At 41.3% G+C, this 21,244-nt stretch overlaps 2 protein-coding genes across 3 annotated transcripts in view; one reads left to right on the top strand and one right to left on the bottom strand.

Annotated features, from left to right (window-relative positions):
- LOC307027944 (uncharacterized protein) overlaps window positions 1-21,244 on the bottom strand; it is a gene marked incomplete at its 5' end in the record, with an annotated part of 249,562 nt that overhangs the window by 128,711 nt on the left and 99,607 nt on the right. The gene's annotated exons all lie outside the window — the stretch shown is intronic.
- LOC307025924 (uncharacterized protein) overlaps window positions 6,106-21,244 on the top strand; it is an 82,593-nt gene continuing 67,454 nt past the window's right edge. Inside the window, exon 1 of one of the 2 annotated variants that reach the window (XM_079660911.1) lies at window positions 6,106-6,394. In XM_079660911.1, the coding sequence (XP_079517037.1) occupies window positions 6,208-6,394 (187 nt within the window). In that variant the 5' untranslated portion in view covers window positions 6,106-6,207. The remainder of the gene's footprint in view (window positions 6,395-21,244) is intronic. The other variant, XM_079660908.1, reaches the window with a different exon arrangement.

The raw sequence follows: 21,244 nt of genomic DNA, 5'->3' as shown, positions 1-21,244 counted from the left end.
TACATACAAAGGTCTTAGATGCTGTCTGGTGCATTCTATAGACTGAATTATGAGATGAACCAGCACAATATTATATTGTTCAATTTTATTCTTCACTTCACTTGTTTATTTGTTCTTGTTTGTGTTTGCTCGCTTGCATGCCCTGCATAGCTATAAGAAATACTTAAGTTGTTGGTGAAGAAACTTTCCATCTGATGAAGGCAAATGCCTTCCCAGATGTAAAAAAGTAGAAAACATTACCAGGGCTCGACATTAAGGACTGCCCGATGGCCCGGGGCCATCTAGTATTTAGCTCGGGCCATGAAGCCTCACCTGCTGATTGCCCGATCGGGCAATCTATTATGCCAGTATCATGCAGCTCGCGGATCCAGTAATGAGTGACCCGACAGTAAAACTAAACATATCTACAACTAGTTTAGGTAGTTTTGAGAGGTAATTAAAATAGCTACGTGTGATATTCTAACCTGAAGTGTTTGTTTTGTTCCGCTCACCGCTGCATGTGATCATGCAGAGCTGCGTGTCGACTCGTCAGCAGCAGCTGATCTCTCTCTCCCGTCAGATTAGACTTCACTCGCGTTTATGTCCATATTGATCAGATCCAGCTAGTTCTAGCTAATGATAGGACTACCTGCTTATTAAAAGACACCATGACCTAAACAATAAGTGTCGCTATGCAACTGGGTGAGGCCACAAAGTATAGCGCAGCATTATGCATTTGTTTACATGCCCACCGGAACCCCGAGGCATTAGCAACAGATCAACGCACAATCAACCCATACAGCACATCTCTTTCTCCACATTAAGTGTTACACATTAGAATTGACTACTCTTGTCTGTCACATACTCTTCTTGTCTGTCACATAAGTGGCGCAACTGAAGCGGTATTGCGCTAAAGGGAAATTATTTTGACTGGACATTTTGACCAAAGAGATTTAGATTTGCTTGCTAACGGGAACTCTGATGTCGCCATTGTGTGTGCTTCGCGGATGCACTCGGCTGCTCGGGTCTGCTCGGTCAGCTTCTGGATGAGGAGGCATTCCTTCGAACAACTTACAGTAGATAACATTACAAACATTTTTAACAGGGGCCATAATAGCGTAAATAATGTTTGTTTGGGCAGTTATAACTGCATGTAATGTTTTCTACTTTTTTACATCTGGGAAGGCATTTGCCTTCATCAGAGGGAAAGTGTCTTGACAAACAACTTAAGTATTTATTATAGCTATGCAGGGCATGCAAGCGAGCAAACACAAACAAGTGAAATGAAGAATACAATTGAAATTGTAATATTGTGGTGGTTCATCTTATAATTCAGTCTAGAGAATGCACCAGACAGCATCTAAGACCTGCAAAAATCTAAATGTTCTAGGGGGAGGCCCCCCAAACCCTTCGTGCGTCATTTCGTCCGCGCACATTTTTCAGGGCAATCTTTATTGGGCTCAGGGCCATCTGTAAATTAGCTTAGATGGCCCACAGGGCCATCTCCCAAAATCCTTAATGTCATGCACTGATTACATTCAGTTGTAACTGCCAAAACAAACATTATTTACGCTATTATGGCCCCTGTTAAAAATGTTTGTAATGTTATCTACTGTAAGTTGGTCGAACGAATGCCTCCTCATCCGGAAGCTGACGAGCAGCAGTCGAGAGGAGCCGAGCGCATCCGTGAAGCATTCAAAATGGCGATGTCAGAGTTCCCGTTGGCCGGCAAATCTAAAACTCTTCGGTCACAATAATTTCCCTTTAGCGCAATACCGCTTCAGTTGCGCCACTTATGTGACAGACAAGAAGAGTATGTGACAGACAAGAGTAGTCAATTCTAATGTCTAACACTTAATGTGGAGAAAGAGATGTGCTGTATGGGTTGATTGTGCGTTGATCTGTTGGTAATGCCTCGGGGTTCCGGTGGGCATGTAAACAAATGCATAATGCTGCGCTATACTTTGTGGCCTCACCCAGTTGCATAGCGACACTTATTGTTTAGGTGTCTGTTAATAAGCAGGTAGTCATATCATTACCTAGAACTAGCTGGATCTGATCGATATGGACATAAACGAGAGTGAAGTCTAATCTGACGGGAGAGAGAGATCAGCTGCTGCTGACGAGTCGACACGCAGCTCTGCATGATCACATGCAGCGGTGAGCGGACAAAACACACACTTCAGGTTAGAATATCACACGTAGCTATTTTAATGACCTCTCAAACTACCGTAACTAGTTGTAGATATGTTTAGTTTTACTGTCGGGTCACTCATTACTGGATCCGTGAGCTGCTGGCATAATAGATCGCCCGATCGGGCAACCAGCAGGTGAGGCTTCATTGCCCGAGCTAAATACTAGATGGCCCCGGGCCATCGGGCAGCCCTTAATGTCGAGCCCTGGCTGGAGACGCTGTAGTGCATATGCCAGGCCTGTAGATGGTGCTGTTCTCACAGAATCAGCCCATGCAAAGACAGTGTTAAATTGAGCGAAATGAGGAATGGCTAAAATGCATGATTTGTTTGGTATTTTGAAAAATAAAAAGTATAAATATGCCTTTATATAGGTATGGTCCTACAATATATTATTCAAATATAGCATTCATCGGTCCACTTTAAATTAGCCTTTGATTATGTTCCGGCCCGCCATCTATTGGCTCAGAAAAAAATTGGCCCAAGGCCGAACTTAATTGCCGACCCCTGCAATACAGTATAGTCTAATGCTGGAAGTGGAATAAATTCGTTTATGAATAAAGTGTGAAACGTAACTCAAGGAGCGCATCTTGAAAAGCGCTTTAATAAGTTTGTCTATCTGGCTCACTGCCGCGGATCCAAGCCGCACACTAACAAAGCGCAACATTAAAATAAGGACAGCTGTTTACAAGTGGATGTTTAATGACCATAAAGCATAACAATGGCTGAAAAGAAAAATGTGGAAACGGATGAAACTCCTATGGACCCAAACTTGAATGAACGTGAAGTGCCTGTGGAAAATGCTGACGTCAGACCAAAAAGAACAATAAGACCTACAGAAAAGGCTTTGGAAGATAAGCTGGCGCAGTTCATTAAAAAAAGGAGAACGAAATTGGGTCAAGTCTCAAGGAACAAAAATTAGATTGATTCACTCATGATTGATTATGGGAATATCATTGAGATGCAAGGTTGTTGTGAGGTTTTTCAAATACTCTCCAAATCGTTTTCAAACTCACATTACTCAGTGCAGGAAATGCTGTCGGAGCAAGAACAAGAAAGTGATCATGTTGACTGAAATATGCAATTTTTGGGAGATACCAATGAGTTTCAAGATGAAGAAATGGTTAGCTAGAGCTGCCTCCTTTGAGCATGACCATGGCTCTTATACTGCACTTATGTCAAGTCCACATAATATACCAGCAAAAAGGTAAAAGTTCTAGTGGCAGCAACAAATCTTCAACAGCTTCATCAGTAAGAAGAAAGGCAGAGGCAGAGAGAGCTGCGCTCAGATCACGTGCTGCTGCCTTATCACAGAAACACTCACTTGAATAACAAGACGCTGACCTGGAAGCAATGAAAGCCAATATCAGAGCTGAAATGGAAAAGCTTGAGCTTCAAACTGATATTGATGCTGCAACAGCCAAAATGAAAACATTGGAAGCTTCTGAGGATGATGACTCTGACCCTGACCCTCGTGTGGGGGAGGAGCAGTATGACACGGGTCAGCCAGATGAAAGTGATGATTTCCAGGATGAAGAGAACCAAGGAAAACCTGTGGAGAAGGATAATAAAAAGAGTTTCATAGACTTCAATTCAATGAACTCAAGTCATGCAGCCCCTAGTGGACATGTTCAAGTATTACAACCAGGGCCCACAACAAGGACAGCAGCATCAGCACAGCAGCATCACTCCATCCAAGTCAGCCAAAGCTCCCGGACAGAAAGCAATGACTTTATTCAAGTAATGCAGCGACAAAACGAAATCACTGAAATGCTAATGAAGGAGCAACGCTTAACATTACTCTCATCCAGATAAATACCCATCTTTAAAGGAGAGCCATTACAGTACCTTTCATTCATCAGAATGTTCCAACATACAATAGAAGATCAAACTGACAATTACAAAGACAGGCTGTTCTTTCTAGAGCAGTATACAGAAGGCCAAGCTAGAGACTTGGTCAAAAGTTGCCAATACATGGATTCTAAAAAGGGATTTTTGGAAGCTGCTCCAAGAGAACTATGGACATCAACTCTTAATCGCAGCAGCTTGTTTGGACCAAATGTTGAACTGGAATACCATGAAGTTAGAAAATCACTGCATTCTTATGCTATCTTTCTTTGTGGATGTTGCAACACAATGGAAGATGTTGAGTTTTTGGATGAAGAGCACATCAAACATGAGAAATGTGATCATGAAACTCCCATTTAAACTTAGGGAAAAGTGGAAAACAACTGCATATGCACATTATGAACACAATAAGGAGACAGACAGACAGACAGACAGACTAAAGTGGGTTATTGAACCTGAAGCTTGTTGCTTCTGCCCTCCTCGACTACGGTCTGGGAGCCGACAGGAAAGTTCAACACACAGATGGCCAGTCCGCCCCTTTGTAGCATATTATTTAGATGAGAGATGAGCAGATCGCCACTGGGCTTTCAACTAAATACACAGCCACGCAAAAACTGCGGCATTTGTACAGCTCCTTATGGGTACTGCAATTAGTGAAGTGCTTTCCTCCGTGGTGAAACAATCCGCACTGCACCACGGAGGAAAGCGGCAGAAAGTCACCTGGAGATAAAGAGAGCGGGGCTGCGTTGCGTGCATGGCTTCCTTCTGCAGGTAACGGGGAGACGCGCTCTGGCGGCCGTCTCGTTCAGGATCCGAAAATACAATTTAAATATTTTGCACACTTATTCCACTTATTCCTAGTGTGCCACTGGTTACGGTGCCGCGTGCCAATGCTGGCACGCGTGCCAGGGGTTGCAGACCCCTGATATATATCATGCAGTCTGTCTTCTGGTTGCCTCTTTTGAATGACGAATACACACTACCGCCGCCTGCTGGTAAGGAGAGTTATTGCGACTCACGCAGGCGCAGTGCGTACATGCTTCTTGGCCGTCGGCTGAAGTCTTTGCTGTGTGTTCCAGTGCGAGTGTTGGCCAAGATGCAGGAGACGTGAGGTGACACAACAGTCGTGTTCCGTCGGGACGTGTTCTTTGGTGTTTGTTTGGTGGGTAGGGGCCTTAACAGGGCTGGAATAGAGGGATATAATGGCGCATTTCCACTACACGGCCTCGCTCGGTATGGCTAGGCCTTGTTAGGACTGGCTCACTCTATGGCACATTTCCATTACAGTTTAGGAACTGGGGTAGTATCTATAGTAACGCAGTGTAGGCGGAGCCGTGACGTCATCTTCAATGAGAACCCCAGAAAATCATTTTTGGGGGGAAAACTGTAAAAACATGTACAGTGTAACTAATGTATGAGGCATGGCTACAAAGGGCGGTCTGTTTGATATTTTGAGCGAATACTTCAGAGAAATGTTTTGTTTGGATATAGACATTTTTAAAACCAAAACAGTACGGAATTTTAAATAATCCTTTAGGCATGGTCATCATTTTGCAATCCTTTGTTTATAAGATATTAATACATTTAGTTATTTTTCTCTTGTTTCTCTTTTATTAGGACAGTTCTGGAGAACTGGATCTGCTGAGGAAGGAGCTGCCATCCAAACAGGACCTCCTGTGGTGCTGGAGAAATCTAAACAGCATCAGGGGCATCATCCTCCCAAACCTCTGCTTCCTGCCGTCCAGCTGAACAGCAGCTCAGGAAGCTTCAGAGAGAAACAGTGTGTTTAACAGAGACTGAAGCACACACAGAGAAACAGTGTGTTTAACAGAGACTGAAGCTTCAGAGAGAAACAGTGTGTTCAACAGAGACTGAAGCACACAGAGAAACAGTGTGTTTAACAGAGACTGAAGCACACACAGAGAAACAGTGTGTTTAACAGAGACTGAAGCACACACAGAGAAACAGTGTGTTCAACAGAGACTGAAGCACACACAGAGAAACAGTGTGTTTAACAGAGACTGAAGCACACACAGAGAAACAGTGTGTTCAACAGAGACTGAAGCACACACAGAGAAACAGTGTGTTTAACAGAGACTGAAGCACACAGAGAAACAGTGTGTTCAACAGAGACTGAAGCACACACAGAGAAACAGTGTGTTTAACAGGAAGTGGTGATTTAGTAAACATGAGTGTTGTGCTGCTCTCGTTGGTGAAGCAGCGACTCACTGCAGCTGCTGAAGACATCTTTGTTCTGTTTGAAAGAACGATAGCAGAGTACGAGGAGGAACTGTCTCGTTCAAAACAGGAGAACGAGAGACACCGGAAACTACTGGACGCTGTTTTACAGCCTCAGCTTCAGATCCACAGAGCAGGTCTGTTCCCTCTTTACTAACTCTATAGACTCTTTATGAACTCTTTAGGCTCTCGAATGTTTTTGTTGCAGCAGCATGCAGTGTCTTCATATGTTGCACCTCAAACAACAAATACATCCATAGTTACGGTTTCTTTACTTCCTCTACAGAAAGGACAGTAAAAGAAACTGATTCAGAAATCTCATTCCTCCAGTCGGACAGTGGGCGTAGCTGTAACCACCTGCCCAGGCCTAGTCTTTCCCTTTATTTGAGCAAATGTTGTTATTTAAAACATTTATGATGGTTCGACTTTGATAACTTCTGGTTCACATATTTCCACATATGGTATTTCCACACCTTTTTGTCTGTTATTCTTACTAAAAATTAGGGGTGCACCGAATGGAAAATTCTTTGCCGAAACCGATACCGAAAATAGGAAACAGTTGGCCGAAAACCGAATGCCGAAAGGCCGAAAATGAGTAATATAAATATATATATATATCATGTATACATTTTTTACCAATGGTGTTCAGCTGCCTGATTATGGAAAAATACATGATTATGGCAAAACTTAACTTAACTTAACTTAACTTAACTTAACTTAACTTAACTTAACTTAACTTAACTTAACTTAACTTAACTTAACTTAACTTAACTTAACTTAACTTAACTTAACTTAACTTAACTTAACTTAACTTAACTTAACTTAACTTAACTTAACTTAACTTAACTTAACTTAACTTAACTTAACTTAACTTAACTTAACTCATAACTATTTAACTTAACTCATAACTATTTAACTTAACTTTAAATAATAATCACTATTATGGGTCCATAAAACATTTATTCAGCACTTCTGAATGCATACAGTACATTCATTCCAAGTCAAGTGCATTTTCTTTTCTCTGTAGGATAACTACAACAAAGTGCATTCAGAACAAAGCCAAGGAGCTTTAAAATAAACATCTAGGCCAGTAGGCCTACAACAAGATAGTGTAAATAAAGACTGTAACAGCCAGGCCTTCAACAACAACAAATGCACCTATAAGTGCATGCATACAAATGTGCAAACTGGATAAATCCACATGAATGTAACTTTTTACAAATGAAATTACAATTCAATTTCAAGAATCTGTAAATAAGGCTGTCTGTCCTCATAAGCAAAGTAGTAAACATTGTATAAAGATACATAAAGTGAAAACTGGATACAAAATCCACAATCAATTACAAATTAAATTACAATTTCAAGAATCTGCAAATAAGGTGGTCCAGGGCTCGAGCTTAAGGACCTCCCGTCGTCCCGGGGCCGAAAAAAATAGTGTCAGGGAGGATAAAAAATAATTTTGGGACGAATTTGGGACGAGAGTTAAAATAAAAATACCATGGTAACTCTACTACAAACGGCGATGAAAATGAAATCGACTGCACGTTGTGTGTAGCACACAATTATTAAACCTCCTTGTCAACATAAACACACAAAACATTTAGCAACCCGCGAAACACACACACACACACACACACTCACACACACAGAGACACACACACACACACACACACACACACACACACACACACACACACACACACACACACACACACACGTAAACTGTGTCCATGTGCTGTCAGCCAGCCGCACAGCTGGCTGTGCCCGCAAATTCCTGGCCCGCAAATTCGCGGGTCTATCTACAGTAGGCTATGTACTGAGTGTGTGTATTTCGCGGGTTGAGTGATGTAAAATGACAATGGTATCCCGTGGAGGAATTCTGAAATGTTTTACCTTTACATCACAAAAACGCACAGCAGAACCAGACCCTGGAGCGCCGGCCTCTTTATTTACTTACTCCACTTCATCCCCTATGGGTAATAAGGCTGAGATGAGAACCCTCCATCGTATTTAGTCCTTAGCAATATGCTGCCTCTCTCCCCATGTATGGATGGGTACCGAGCCCCGGTATTAAACGGGCTCTGCCCGGGCCGGAATTATTAAAGACAGTGGTAACGTTAAGCTCCGACGTTATCTGACTTTTTATCGGTACTGGAGACATTTAAAAAATATATGTCATATGTAGTATTGCTACATAAACATTATATCGCAGTTTTAGTTTATCCAACTCCGTTTCTAATATGCAATAAGACTACAACATGCGTCTATGATGTATTTTCGAGCTTTCCAATCCAGACGAGATCTCTCTCTCCCGTCTGTGTGCGAGGGGGCGGGGCAGTTTGTAAAGGTCTCCTGACTGTGTTACAGACTGTCCTCCTGGTTAGTGGTTACTCTGGGTTCTGTCTTCAGGACAGAGTGTTGGATTTTTTTGGTTAATTGGATGGGACTTGATTTGATTCAATATTAGTAATTTTCTCGTTTGTGTGTTTGTTTAAATATATTTAGCCTTTGTCATGTGATTGACTGATTTACTCAAATAAAAAGGTTAATGAATTATCATCTAATGATTTGTATGATGTTTTATTTATGTTAAAGGTCACTTTGAATGATTTTAACTAATGATAATGTAGAAAAACTAATATTTTAAATTCGGGACGGTCCACATTAATTTCGGGACGGCTTAGATTGTATTTCGGGACGGTTCCGGGAGGATGGTGAAAAAAGTTAGTCGAGAGCCCTGTGGTCTGTCCTCATGAGCAATGTAAACAACATCGTATCATTTAGATACCGAAAGTACAATATATTGAACACTGTGCTGCTGTCATTTCCCCCTAATGATAACCTGAGATGGTGAATTATAACTCACAATGAAAATGGTTCAGGAAAGTGGGTATAGAGTAGACATGGAGAACTAGATAAGCTTATGATAAGCCAGCCTTGTCTACTTATTAAGGAAAAGTGGGAGGTTCTTTTTAATGAACAGTAGCTTCTCTGCTTTATCAGCCATAAGTCTGTTCCTCTTCTCATCAAGCACATGAGAGGCAGCGCTGAACAGTCTCTCGCTGTCAGTGCTTGTGATTCGATACTCCGCATATTTGTCCGGGTGTTTTGATTTCAAGTGGTGGAGTAATCCCGAAGTGGTGAAAGTCTTTGCAGTTACACCCCCTCGAGAAATGTCAGCTGAACACGTTTTACAAATCGCAATCCGCGCCTCTTTCTCTGATATTTTTAAATATCTCCAAGCGGCAGACATGTTGGCTGTGAGCCAGCCGCGAGCATGGTCGCGCGCCGTGCTTGTTGCCGCGTTTTGATTACGTCATCACAACAACACGTTGGCTTACCAACGTAACCCTGTTCTCTGACATTCGGTGATATTTTTTCGGTGCTAGAACCCTTTCGGCCGAAAGGGCCTTTTTAACCATTTTCGGCCGATAATGTTCGGCGGCCGAATATTCGGTGCATCCCTACTAAAAATGTTGGAGTACAGAATCACATCTGACTGAAGATTGGCACCATTTATTTGTGACGTTGCAAACTCTGCGGTACAAGTAATGTAAAGCTTATAAAGTGAGGCAAATAGAAATAATCAGCAGATGTGGAAATAGGTGCATTTGATCAGCTGATCTGGATGGTTCATCATTTAGCAGGAGGTCAGAAAAGTATTTTGGGCCTAAACCATTCAATGCTTTATAAACCAGCAGCAGTATTTTGAAATCAATTATTTGACACACAGGAAGCCGGTGTAAAGACTTGAGCTGGACTGATGTGATCCACTTTCTTAGTGTTAGTGATGACTCGAGCAGCAGCGTTCTGAATTAACTGCAGGTTTCTAATGGATTTTTTTGTGAGACCTGTGAAGACACTGTTATAGCAGAATGTTTAATACAGCGTATTTCTGATATTGATTAAAGATCACATACTATTCCATACTACATAATGTGTGTTACTGAGTTGGGTCACACACAGTTAGAGAGACAATGGTCGTTCTGAATTATCAATAGATGTATTCATTTTAAGTGAGCTGACACCGAGGGTAGAGGAAGTTCAGAAGGCTTCAGGATATAAAAACAGTTAACCTTTGTTAGTTAACTAATCCTAAAGATGTCATGAGACGATGACGTTTAAACATATATAAGTATATCTTTCAGAGAGATAAACATGTGACATTTGTGTGGTAGGCTACATGATAAAATGTGTGTGTGTTCATTGCAGTGGCTATATGCTGTATGATTATTTCTACTGACGGGGGGCATTTGGCTCCTGTGGCAGCAGGTGATGTACTCTCCATTATTGTTTGTTTGTTGCAACTACTAAATAATAATTATTGATCAGCAATATCTGTGTTTGTGTTGTATTGACGAATCCAGTCATTGATTTGTTCAATGCACTTACTCAGTGTTTGAATTGGAGCATAGTCTCCTGGTGAAATGGTTATGTAAATGTGGGTGTCATCCGCATAGCTATTGTAACTTATTTTGTTGTTCTTCATTATCTGAGCCAGTGGTAGCATGTGGATGTTAAAGAGAAGAGGCCCCAGGATGGAGCCTTGAGGAACCCCACATGTCATATTTGTCAACTCAGATCAGTGTTTCCCCTAGGATGGAGTCATAGCAGCGGTGCTAAGGCACGCGGGCCCAGCAAAATGTGAGCGCGGCGCGCGTGGACATTTTAAGTGTGTGCGCGTGCGAAGTGCTTCCCGCCATTATGTTTCTATTTGTCTGCCAGCACAAGAAAGACACATACATCATTAAAGGCTTCAAATGTATTCAGTATTGTATGAACATAATTGGTGGTTGGACATCACATCCTCTAGGGGGGTCCGGGGGTATGCCCCCCCGGGAAGATTTGTTTTTACATTTTAATATAAAATGCTTCAATCTGGTGCACTTTGAGCACACAATGACTAGAGACTAGATCTAACTCTAAACACCCATATGAAAAAGATCGTTTTACATTTTAATAATCAAATAATTGAACATACCAATAAACTACCATAGCCAATAACACATATGTAACTTATTTTATTTTTGTTGTTCATTTACATCACTTTCATCAGGCAATTTTTTAGTTTAATATCAGGTGTCAAAAGAGCATGGCACCTAGTAATGAATGTGCCAAATGTCTCCACTTCGTTCCACTGCCCCAGTGACTTGAATATCTTGGGTTCTGCCACCCTTCATGCAGATCTAGATCCCTCCGCTTCGCGTCGGGATCCTGATCAGCCTGTCGGGTGTTCTTTTCCCCATAATGACCGCGTCGCTGCACATTATCCCTTACAAACTAGCTAAGTTAGCTAGATGTAATTCATTCTTAACTGTAGGCTTTTATCAAAGTATTAATTTACTTAATCTAAATGTAACAACATTTTAAATTATAATAACTTACATTTATGGCGTTATGACCTTCTTCTTGAGGTGATTGTGTCCAAATAAAGTTATGTCTGCTTCAACTTGCTGTTGTCTGTCTTGTCAGGCAGTTTTCCTTCAGCTCTGAAAATGACAGCTTTCCCGCGTATCGGTGGCTCGAAGTTGCCGCGAGCGCTAGGGGGCAGCACTTATAATTATTTTAATAAAAAAAAAAATTTTTTTTTTTTTTTTTTTTATCTGCTTGGGGGCTTGCGCCCCCTAGCAGCGGCGCGCATATTTCAGCAGCGGCGCAGCGCCGCTGCTGAAAACATATAGGGGAAACACTGCAGATGTGTATTTACCTATAGAAACAAAGTATTTTCTTTCCTTTAAGTAGGATTCAACCCAATTTAGGACTGTTGCCTATAGAAGTCTCAGTAGGTGAATGCTTGCATGATAAGGCAGTACCCATGGAGTCCAGTGGAGGGTGGAGCCTGTGAGAGATATAACAAAGTAGTTTCTGTCCTTTAAGTATTCAAACCAATTTAGAACTGTTGCCAAAAGTCCCACCCAGTTTTCCAGTCGGTCTAGTAATATGTTGTGGTCAACAGTGTCAAACGCAACACTGAGATCTAACAATACTAACACTGAAGTTCTGCCACTGTCTGTGTTTAAGTGGATGTCATTGAATACCTTTACAAGAGCAGACTCAATGTTGTGGTTTGGACGAAGCCTGACTGGAACACATCGAATCAGTTATTTGAATTCAAGATATTACCCAGCTGTTGAAACATAACTTTTTCAATGATTTTACCTAGAAATGGGAGGTTTGATATGGGCCTGTAATTCTTAATTACTGAAGCATCTAGATTATTATTTTTAAAGAGCGATTTAATGACTGCAGTTTTCAGGGCCTGTGGAAAAATACCTGAGTGAAGAGACTTGTTTACTATATGAAGTAGATCTGAGGCCATGCAAGGGAAAACATCTTTGAAAAATCCTGTTGGAATAATATCAAGGCAGCAGGAGGAGGATTTCAGAAGTTGAATAATGTCCTTTAGGTTTTTATCATTAATCTGATGGAATTGTGTCATGGTTTTTGAATTGATTTTAAGTGGACATAGGGACAACACATGTGCTGCACCTGATGCAGAGGCACTGACTGCTTGTCTGATGTCCTGAATTTTGTCAGTGAAGAAGGAGGCAAAATCATTGCACGCCCTGGTGGATAGAAATTCTGAGGCTACTAACACTGGGGGGTTTGTTAGTCTGTCGAGGGTAGTAGCAAGCAAGGCACGTGCATTGTTTTTGTTTTTGGCAATGATGTCAGAGAAGAAAGACTGTCATTCAATTTTCAATTCCAAATTATAAAAGCCAAGTCTCTCTTTATAGATTTCAAAATGAATAGGGCTTTCCACTGTGCACTAACCCTACCTCTGCACAACACAACGGATGGTCTCAAACACATTAAGAAGCCAAGTAATTCCACAAATTGACTCTTGACAATTAATTGGAAACTATTCCAGGTGACGCCCTCATGAAGGTGACTGAGAGAAGCCCAGAGTGTGTAAAGCTGTCATCAAGGCAAAACGGGGATACTTTGAAGAATCTGAAATAAAAATCATATTCTGCATTTTTCTGTTAGCTAGATAATTCCATACGTGTTCTTTCATAGTTACGATGTCTTCAGTATTAATCTACAAAGTAGAACACATTTTAAATAAACACAAACCATTGAATTAATAGGTGTGTCCAAACTTTTGACTGGTACTGTAACTAAAACGGGTGAGTTAAAAAAAATGCACTCCCCGAACTATTGTCATGAAGGTGGAATCTAACTATATCCAGAATAGTTGTTTACATCAATCCCCTATTGGCCAATAGATGAACTGCAGTTTGTGGCACATCCTTTTGGGCTTCTTTGTTCAGAGTATGCAGCTTGGTTTGCATCTTGCAAATTATGTATCTATATATCATATTCTATTTACTTGTATATAGACTCTTCTTGCACTGTTTTCTATTTCATTTGTATTTACTTGCACATCTCAAAACATTATTTTGCACTATTTCATCTGTTTTATTTGTTTATGTCCTGTATTCATGTTGCACTGATGGAGGAGCCTGGGACTTCAGTTTTCATATCCATATCAACACTGTAAAGATGTAGCACTCCAGATAGGACTCCACCCAGCGGATTCCAACTGAAAACCCAGCGGATCCCAATGGCTGGGGGCGTTGCAAAATTGCTAAGAGGGCGTTGCCAAATTTCCCCATTTGTTCAATTACAGGATTTAACCATGAAATGGCGCTTCATTCACAAATACACAAAGACAACTGGGTGTTGTAGAACTTAGTCTGTTTGCAGCTCTGCAGTTGTGTTTGCTGAATACTGTAGCATTTAATTACTTATTTGTAATGGTTTTCACAGGCTACTATAACTATATTATTTTTGATGCTCATACTTTTACCTTTACTATAGTTTCAATCAATCAATCAATCAATCAATCAATCAATCAATCAATGTTTATTTATATAGCCCAATATCACAAATGTTACATTTGTCTCAGTGGACTTCACAGTTTGTACAGAATATCAGTATGACAATACGACACCCTCTGTCCTTAGACCCTCACATCGTACAAGGAAAAACTTCCGGAAAAACCCCCACAGTTTAAAGGGGAACATGGGAGAAACCTCAGGGAGAGCAACAGTGGAGGGATCCCTCTCCCAGGACGGACAGACGTGCAATAGATGCCGTGTGTAAATTGAAAAGATAATACATTTGAAACATAGGTAGACCAAATGTTTGGAAATGCATGTGTGTATAATAGGAAGATGAATCCACGAGGATATCCATCCAGGACGTATGATCCAGGACCACAGCCACGACTCAAGATCCAGGACTCGCAATCCATGACACAGGACCGCAGGATCATCCATGACTCCGGATCCCGGCGTATATAGACACCAAAAAGAAATTTGGGGAAGCTGGGTTAATCGGAAAATGAGAGTAGACAGGTACAGACAGAGAGAAGGAAGAAGTAAGATGTCCCCCGACAAACTAAGCCTATATCAGCAAAACTAGGGGCTGAATCTAATCAGCCCTAACTATAAGCTTTATCAAAAAGGAAGGTCTTAAGCACACTCTTAAAAACGGATAGGGTGTCTGCCGTCCGAACACAAACTGGAAGCTGATTCCACAAAAGTGGAGCTTGATAAGAAAAGGCTCTGGCTCCCATTGTACTTTTAGAGACTCTAGGAACAACCAACAACCCTGCATTCTTGGAACGCAATGCCCTAGTAGGACAGTAGGGTATAATGAGTTCTTTAAGGTAAGATGGCGCCTGCCCATTAAGGGCTTTGTAGGCGAGAAGAAGAATTTTAAATTCTATCCTGTGTTCTATAGGGAGCCAGTGTAAGGCAGCCAGAACAGGAGTAATGTGGTCCCTTTTCCTAACTCTGGTTAGTACACAAGCTGCAGCATTTTGAATCAGCTGAAGCGACTTGACTGACTTCTTGGTACACCCTGATAATAAGGAGTTACAATAATCCAGCCTTGAAGTAACAAATGCATGGACTAGTTTCTCTGCATCGTTTTGAGGCAAGATATGCCTGATTTTTGCAATGTCACGTAGATGGAAGTAGGCGGTCCTTGAAATTGATTTTATGTGGCCGTTAAAGGATAAATCCTGATCAAATATAACACCAAGGTTCCTTACAGTCTCACTGCAGGCCAAATTAATGCCATCCATTATTAGTATATCTTTAGATAATTTGTTTCGTAGATTCTTCGGGCCAAGTACAATAACTTCAGTTTTGGTCGTGTTTAACATCAAAAAATGAAAGGTCATCCACGTTTTTAAGTCCTTGAGGCAGTCTTGAATTTTATTTAGATGATTAATTTCATCAGGCTTGATTGATAAATATAATTGAGTATAGGGCTGGGCGATATATCGAGTTTACACGATACATCGTGGATTGCACTACATGCGATGTCGTAAATGACCACATCGTGAACATCGAGTATTATGTTGTCAAATCAATTTCCCGCCGCGGCCAAAATGAGCTTTCCTTTCTCCCTCATAGACACAGTCACACACGCAGGCACACACGCAGGCCCCGTCTAACTTGCACACAAACATTACCAGTGCATGACATTAAGGATTTTTGGGAGATGGCCCTGTGGGCCATCTAAGCTAATTTACAGATGGCCCTGAGCCCAATAGAGATTGCCCTGAAAAATGCGCGCGGACAAAATGACGCACGAAGGGTTTGGGGGGCCTCCCCCTAGAACATTTAGATTTTTGCAGGTCTTAGATGTTGGCTGGTGCATTCTCTAGACTGAATTATAAGATGAACCACCACAATATTACAATTTCAATTGTATTCTTCATTTCACTTGTTTGTGTTTGCTCGCTTGCATGCCCTGCATAGCTATAATAAATACTTAAGTTGTTTGTCAAGACACTTTCCATCTGATGAAGGCAAATGCCTTCCCAATGTAAAAAAGTAGAAAAACATTACATGCAGCTATAACTGCCAAAACAAACATTATTTACGCTATTATGGCCCCTGTTAAAAATGTTTGTAATGTTATCTACTGTAAATTGGTCGAAGGAATGCTTCCTCACCCAGAAGCTGACAGAGCAGACCCGAGCAGCCGAGTGCATCCGCGAAGCACACACAATGGCGACGTCAGAGTTCCCGTTAGCAAGCAAATCTAAATCTCTTCGGTCAAAATGTCCGGTCAAAATAATTTCCCTTTAGCGCAATACCGCTTCAGTTGCGCCACTTATGTGACAGACAAGAAGAGTATGTGACAGACAAGAGTATGTGACAGACAAGAGTAGTCCATTCTAATGTGTAACACTTAATGTGGAGAAAGAGATGTGCTGTGTGGGTTGATTGTGCGTTGATCTGTTGGTAATGCCTCAGGGTTCCGGTAGGCATGTAAACAAATGCATAATGCTGCGCTATACTTTGTGGCCTCACCCGGTTGCATAGCGACACTTATTGTTTAGGTCACGGTGTCTTTTAATAAGCAGGTAGTCATATCATTAGCTAGAACTAGCTGGATCTGATCGATATGGACATAAACGCGAGTGAAGTCTAATCTGACGGGAGAGAGAGATCAGCTGCTGCTGACGAGTCGACACGCAGCTCTGCATGATCACATGCAGCGGTGAGCGGACAAAACACACCCTTCAGGTTAGAATATCACACGTAGCTATTTTAATCACCTCTCAAACTACCTAAACTAGTTATAGATATGTTTAGTTTTACTGTCGGGTCACTCATTACTGGATCCGCGAGCTGCATGATACTGGTATAATAGATTGCCCGATCGGGCAACCAGCAGGTGAGGCTTCATGGCCCGAGCTAAATACTAGATGGCCCCGGGCCATCGGGCAGCCCTTAATGTCGAGCCCTGATTACACACATGCACAGTGACAGAGAGCAGGGCTCGACATTATAAATGGCCCCCTGGCTCGGAAGCACTATTTAGACACCCCGTGCCAGCAAAACGTACTTTCCACTTGCCCGCTCGGGCCACTAAAAATATTGCTTAAAAAAAAAAAAATGGTCCTGTGGTATAGGTGTTTTGACAAGCAATGTCGTTAAATTGTTTCGTTTATTAATGCTACAACATAGCGTTTCGTGAGGCGGTTGTCGTTGTTGGGTGAAAGGCAAACGGCTGTTTACTGCGGAGCCAGTACGAGCAGGCTGCGGAGCCAGTACGAGCAGGCTGCGGAGCCAGCGCGAGCAGGCTCCCGTTTGCCCGTGAGCGCCGGACAAAAAACTATCTTCAAATAAAAGAAAGTCACCGGAGGAGTTAAAGGACAGTGACAGGTTGCATGAAAAGAAGAGGGAGAGAAAGTTTCAGCCAGCTTGATCGATGGAGTTGTTTTCTAGTGGTGCAGTGACGCGTCCTAAAACCCTTTATAATCTATCGATTAGATTTATGATTCAAAAATTATAAAAGTAGGGTAGACATGTAGATATTATCCGGCTGAACAAAACGTGCATTTATCAAACGGGTTTGTTTTCCACAGACCTTATTTCCAGCTATTTTCCAAAACCCTGCGGAGAAATCCCATTGCTTTTTGTCGAGGGAACCAGCAGCTTACTTCCTGGTTTTAGGACGCGTCACTGCACCTCTCAATATGATGCCAATATAAACAAGGTCTTCTGTCGGCTCTGCACATCAATGCCGACCTATGCTGACAAGTAAGTGAAGAGTAGACAATATAAAGGTATTGGCTTTAGGGAAATGTCCCAGCAGTTTAGGAGAATGAAGGTTCTAATCTAATCTAGAGCCATTACATTTCTAACTCCTAATGACAGGAAGACAGAAAGCGCATTATACTAATAATAATACTCATAATAATAGCAGACATTTTTTAACAATGACCACAATATCATTATTTTAATAAACCACATATGAACAATTGAGGAAATGAGGAAGAACTGATGATTCAAATGTTGTAGTACAAGTAGTAATGTAGTTAGTGCATAAATTACTATTGGAACAAATGTGTTAATTTTCTTCATTATTAGTCGATTTTTTTTAATGCAGACATATGTTGCAGGGACTACTAGAATCATCATACTGGCATGACTGTAAATATCAAGGGGTTAAATATATATTTTGTATGTGTTTTAGATGACATTTCAGAATATCGCGATATATATCGTATATCGCGATATAGTCAATAAATATCGCGATATCATTTAGAGACCATATCGCCCAGCCCTAGTTGAGTATCATCCGCATAACAATGAAAGTTTACAGAATGATTCCTTATAATATTGCCTAACGGAAGCATATATAATGTGAACAAAATAGGTCCAAGCACTGAGCCCTGTGGCACTCCATGGCTAACTTTGGTTTGCATGGAAGATTCATCGTTGACACGTACAAACTGAGAGCGTTCAGATAGATAGGACCTAAACCAGCCTAAAGCAGTTCCCTGTATGCCAACTAAGTGCTCTAGTCTTTGCAATAGGATATCATGGTCGATAGTATCAAATGCAGCACTAAGATCGAGCAAGACAAGAATAGAGACAAGTCCCTTGTCAGAGGCTATTAGAATGTCATTTGTGACTTTAACCAGAGCTGTCTCTGTGCTATGTTGTGTTCTAAAGCCAGACTGAAAATCTTCAAATAAATCATAGTTTTTTAAGTAATCACACAACTGTTTTGCGATTGCTTTCTCAAGAATGTTTGAGAGGAACAGAAGATTAGAAATAGGTCTATAGTTGGCTAAAACCTCTGGATCGAGGTTGTGCTTTTTAAGAAGCGGTTTTATCACTGCTACTGCTAGTTTGCTTTAATATGCAGTATATTTTTTGCAATATTGTTGTGGTGTACACAGTACAGTAGATCAAAGTAAATTAACTCATACATTATCACGTATTATACAGCAATGTATTGTATTATTAAGTAATATCATACATTAACCCCATTATAGCAGATGCCACATTGAATGGATGAACACATTTATGCATCAATAATTACAAAGGAGTATTTCTAAATATAAGTTGTACAAATTCTATGTATTTAATACTAATAACATAATGATTCATTTTACTTTCAGATGATAATACTTTTCACTTGGGCTATTAACAATTTTGAATGCAGGACATTTGCTTCTAACACGTCTTTTTACCTAGGTAAATAATCGTAATACTACTTCCACCTCGTATTTTAACCTGTCACTGTTTTTAAAACTTTAATTAAATGTTTGATATTTCCAGAGACCCTTTCAGACTGGCAATTCCCGCCTGCATGTAATTCCGATAGTCCATAAAAATTTGACAGAAGTCTCCCATCCCCCTTGGGAGACTTTCTCCACACATTCCGATCACATTTAATCTGTTAAACCCCATCCCCCGCCACCGGGGGAGAAAACGCATCATCTGCAGAAACAGCGTCTGAGGGCTTCTTAATAAACTATGAAGGTTTCATATCCATGTAACGGGAAGAAACTCAGCTAACTGATCATATTTTTTTTGTTGCAAAAAAAACCCACAAAGCTAACGCTGAGCCTATGAATTAGCCCCGTGCAAAAAAATGCTAATGCCGTTTGCACAGAAAACACGGTATAACCCCCTTATTACTTATCGTAACTGCACATCCAACATATCGAATAGTACCGTGAGAATACACAGAATCGATCGGTATCTAGATCATCACTCCATGATAAGAACTTGCTGTCCCCAGGCTTTGTAGCGTCATCTCTGGCAGGTGTGCACTGGAATGGCGTGCGTCGGGCCCGGCGTGCTCCAATCAGCATCTTCGGAGGCGGAACCAGGAGTTGGTAGCCAATGACGTTGAAGCAACCACACAGCTTATTTACATAACAGGATAGAAAAACAGGTTTAACAGGACCGGAAAGGCGACAGCCGTCAAACCACCCCATAATAACATTACATTAAAGCAAATCAACAACACCTTGTTCTTTTTAACATTGTGAATCCTGCACATGCTGCACATCACTTCTGCACACTTCCTCTTTTAAATCAGCACTGTTCTCCACTTTAAATAAAGTGTATAGTATTTGTCACATTTAAATATTGTTAATTAGTTTTAAAATAGTTTTTGCTTCTTTCCATGTCCTTTTATGCACCACATATACTAACGCAAATTCCTCGTATGTGTAAACCTACTTGGCAAATATAACCGATTCTGATGAATATGTGTTTCCTGTTTCCTGCAGACGTCCAGCAACTGGTGGTGGTTGAAGAAGAGGTTCCCCCTGAGCAGCAGGAGTGGAGCTCCTGTCTGGACCAGGAGGACCCAGAGCCCCCCCCACACATTAAAGAGGAACAGAGGAACTCTGGAGCAGTCAGGAGGGAGAGCAGCTTCAAGGGCTGGAGGAGGCTGATAACAACAAGTCCACATTCACTACAGTCCCTGTGAAGAGTGAAGATGATGAAGAGAAACCTCAGTCCTCTCAGCTTCATCAAAGACAAACTGAACACCTGGAAACAGAAGCTGATGGAGAGGACTGTGGAGGACCAGAACCAGCCAGGAGCTCAGATCCAGAGAGACATTTACAACCAGAGACCGAGGACAACTCTGGAGACTCTTCTGAACCTGACACTGAAGACATTGCTGATTGGAAGGAGACCAGAGAACCAGGTTCAAACTCTCAGAGAAATAAACAAGAAGATGTTATAGATTCAAGACGTAGTGCAGGAGACAAACCATTCATCTGCTCAGTCTGTAATAAATATTTTAAACACCGAGGACATTTAAATCACCACATGAGAATCCACATGGGAGAGAAACTATTCAGCTGCTCCGTCTGTAAGAAGTCTTTTGCAGTGAGAGGGAGTTTAAAGGACCATATTAGAATCCATACAGGAGAGAAACCATACAGCTGCAGTATTTGTGACAAAAGATTCACCTGGAGGCATAATGTCAAAAGCCATAAGTGTGTTGGTCGTCAGTCTTCACAGCTTCTTCAAACTGAGGAGAACAGAGAGGCAGAGCCTCCAGCCTGCAGCTCAGCTGAACACATGGAAACAGAAGCTGATGGAGAGGACTGTGGAGGACCAGAACCAGCCAGGAACTCAGATCCAGAGAGACATTTACAAACCAGATACCGAGGATAACAATAAGGATGACATATTCTG

This window comes from Notothenia rossii (assembly GCF_949606895.1).
Source record: "Notothenia rossii genome assembly, chromosome: 2".
Lineage (NCBI taxonomy): Eukaryota > Metazoa > Chordata > Actinopteri > Perciformes > Nototheniidae > Notothenia > Notothenia rossii.
This window is presented reverse-complemented; position numbering and strand designations above follow the sequence as displayed.